The sequence below is a fragment of the Bison bison genome, unplaced genomic scaffold (assembly GCF_000754665.1).
Source record: "Bison bison bison isolate TAMUID 2011002044 unplaced genomic scaffold, Bison_UMD1.0 scf7180017864295, whole genome shotgun sequence".
Lineage (NCBI taxonomy): Eukaryota > Metazoa > Chordata > Mammalia > Artiodactyla > Bovidae > Bison > Bison bison.
The window spans coordinates 12,614,284-12,615,330 of NW_011494867.1; the positions used below are offsets into that span (position 1 = coordinate 12,614,284).

A 1,047-nucleotide genomic window follows, 5' to 3' on the forward strand; every position below is an offset into this window, starting at 1 on the left:
GGACTTCCCACTCCCGGGCCAAGGCGGAGGCAGCCCTCACCGCGGCCCAGAAGGCCCAGGAGGAAGCGCGCATCGCCCGGATCACTGCCAAAGAGTTCTCCCCTTCCTTCCAGCACCGGGAAAATGGTGAGTCCGCGCGGTCGGGGTCCCTGGACGCCTCCCACGGGCTGTGCCCCAGAGCCCCCCGCCAGCCCACTGCATCCCTCCTGCCTGCCTGTCCCCCAAGGCTCCGGTGTGCTCCGCACCCCCCAGGGCTGTTCTAAAACTCTGACCCTGCTCTGCCCGACCAGGTGGCTGCCCGCCACGCAGAAACTGTGACCACTGAAGCCCCTAGCCTGCTCTTTAGTCCACATTTAAACATCAGCAGCCACACATGACCGAGCTGGTGGCCGAGCTGGTCAGTGAAGCTCGGAGACACTCAGGGGGTGCCCACCTGTGCTCTCGGAGCGGGGAGCGGATGAAAGGAGTTAGAAGCCCCTCGAGTCAGCCAGACCGGGGACCCTCCTCCCTCCTCGGGAGAAGGGAGGTGACTGGTCCAAGGGTCTGCCGAGGCCGAGGTCCTGGCAGCCCACCCGCCACCCTCCTCACGCAGCTCAGGATCACTGCTCTAGATGCACGTCTCCCAGAGCGACTGGAAGGCTCTTGAGGTGCTGGGGTCGGATCCGTCCTGGGACCACCCCCTGGAGCTCTGCTCTCAGTCCTGCCTTCACGGCGGCCTGGAGAACCCCAGGACCCAGGATGGGGCAGGGGCAGTGGGACTGTCACTTAAACTCCACATCCTGCCTTGCGGAGGGTCACCCAGCACAAGACGCTCTGTCCTCAGCAGGAACGCATGGGGGTGCAGCCTGGGGATGCACTCTCGGACCTCGGGTCACCTCTGCAGCTGGGGGCCACCCCATCATCCTGATCCGGTCACCCTCAAAAGTGCCCACAGATGGGGATGGGGGTCTCCTCGGGACTTTGAGAACACTGTCCTCCCACTTTCTCTGCCCCCCCCGCCACCCGCTGGCAGGCAGTGAGTGCTGCCTGGCCCAATCCTGGTCCCCT

The 1,047-nt window shown here is 65.4% G+C and overlaps 1 protein-coding gene across 1 annotated transcript in view; it reads left to right on the forward strand.

The window, feature by feature from the left end:
- JPH3 (junctophilin 3) overlaps positions 1 to 1,047 on the forward strand; it is a 75,579-nt gene that overhangs the window by 71,907 nt on the left and 2,625 nt on the right. The window contains 1 exon segment of the mRNA XM_010850844.1: positions 1 to 127. Coding sequence (XP_010849146.1) covers positions 1 to 127 — 127 coding nt within the window.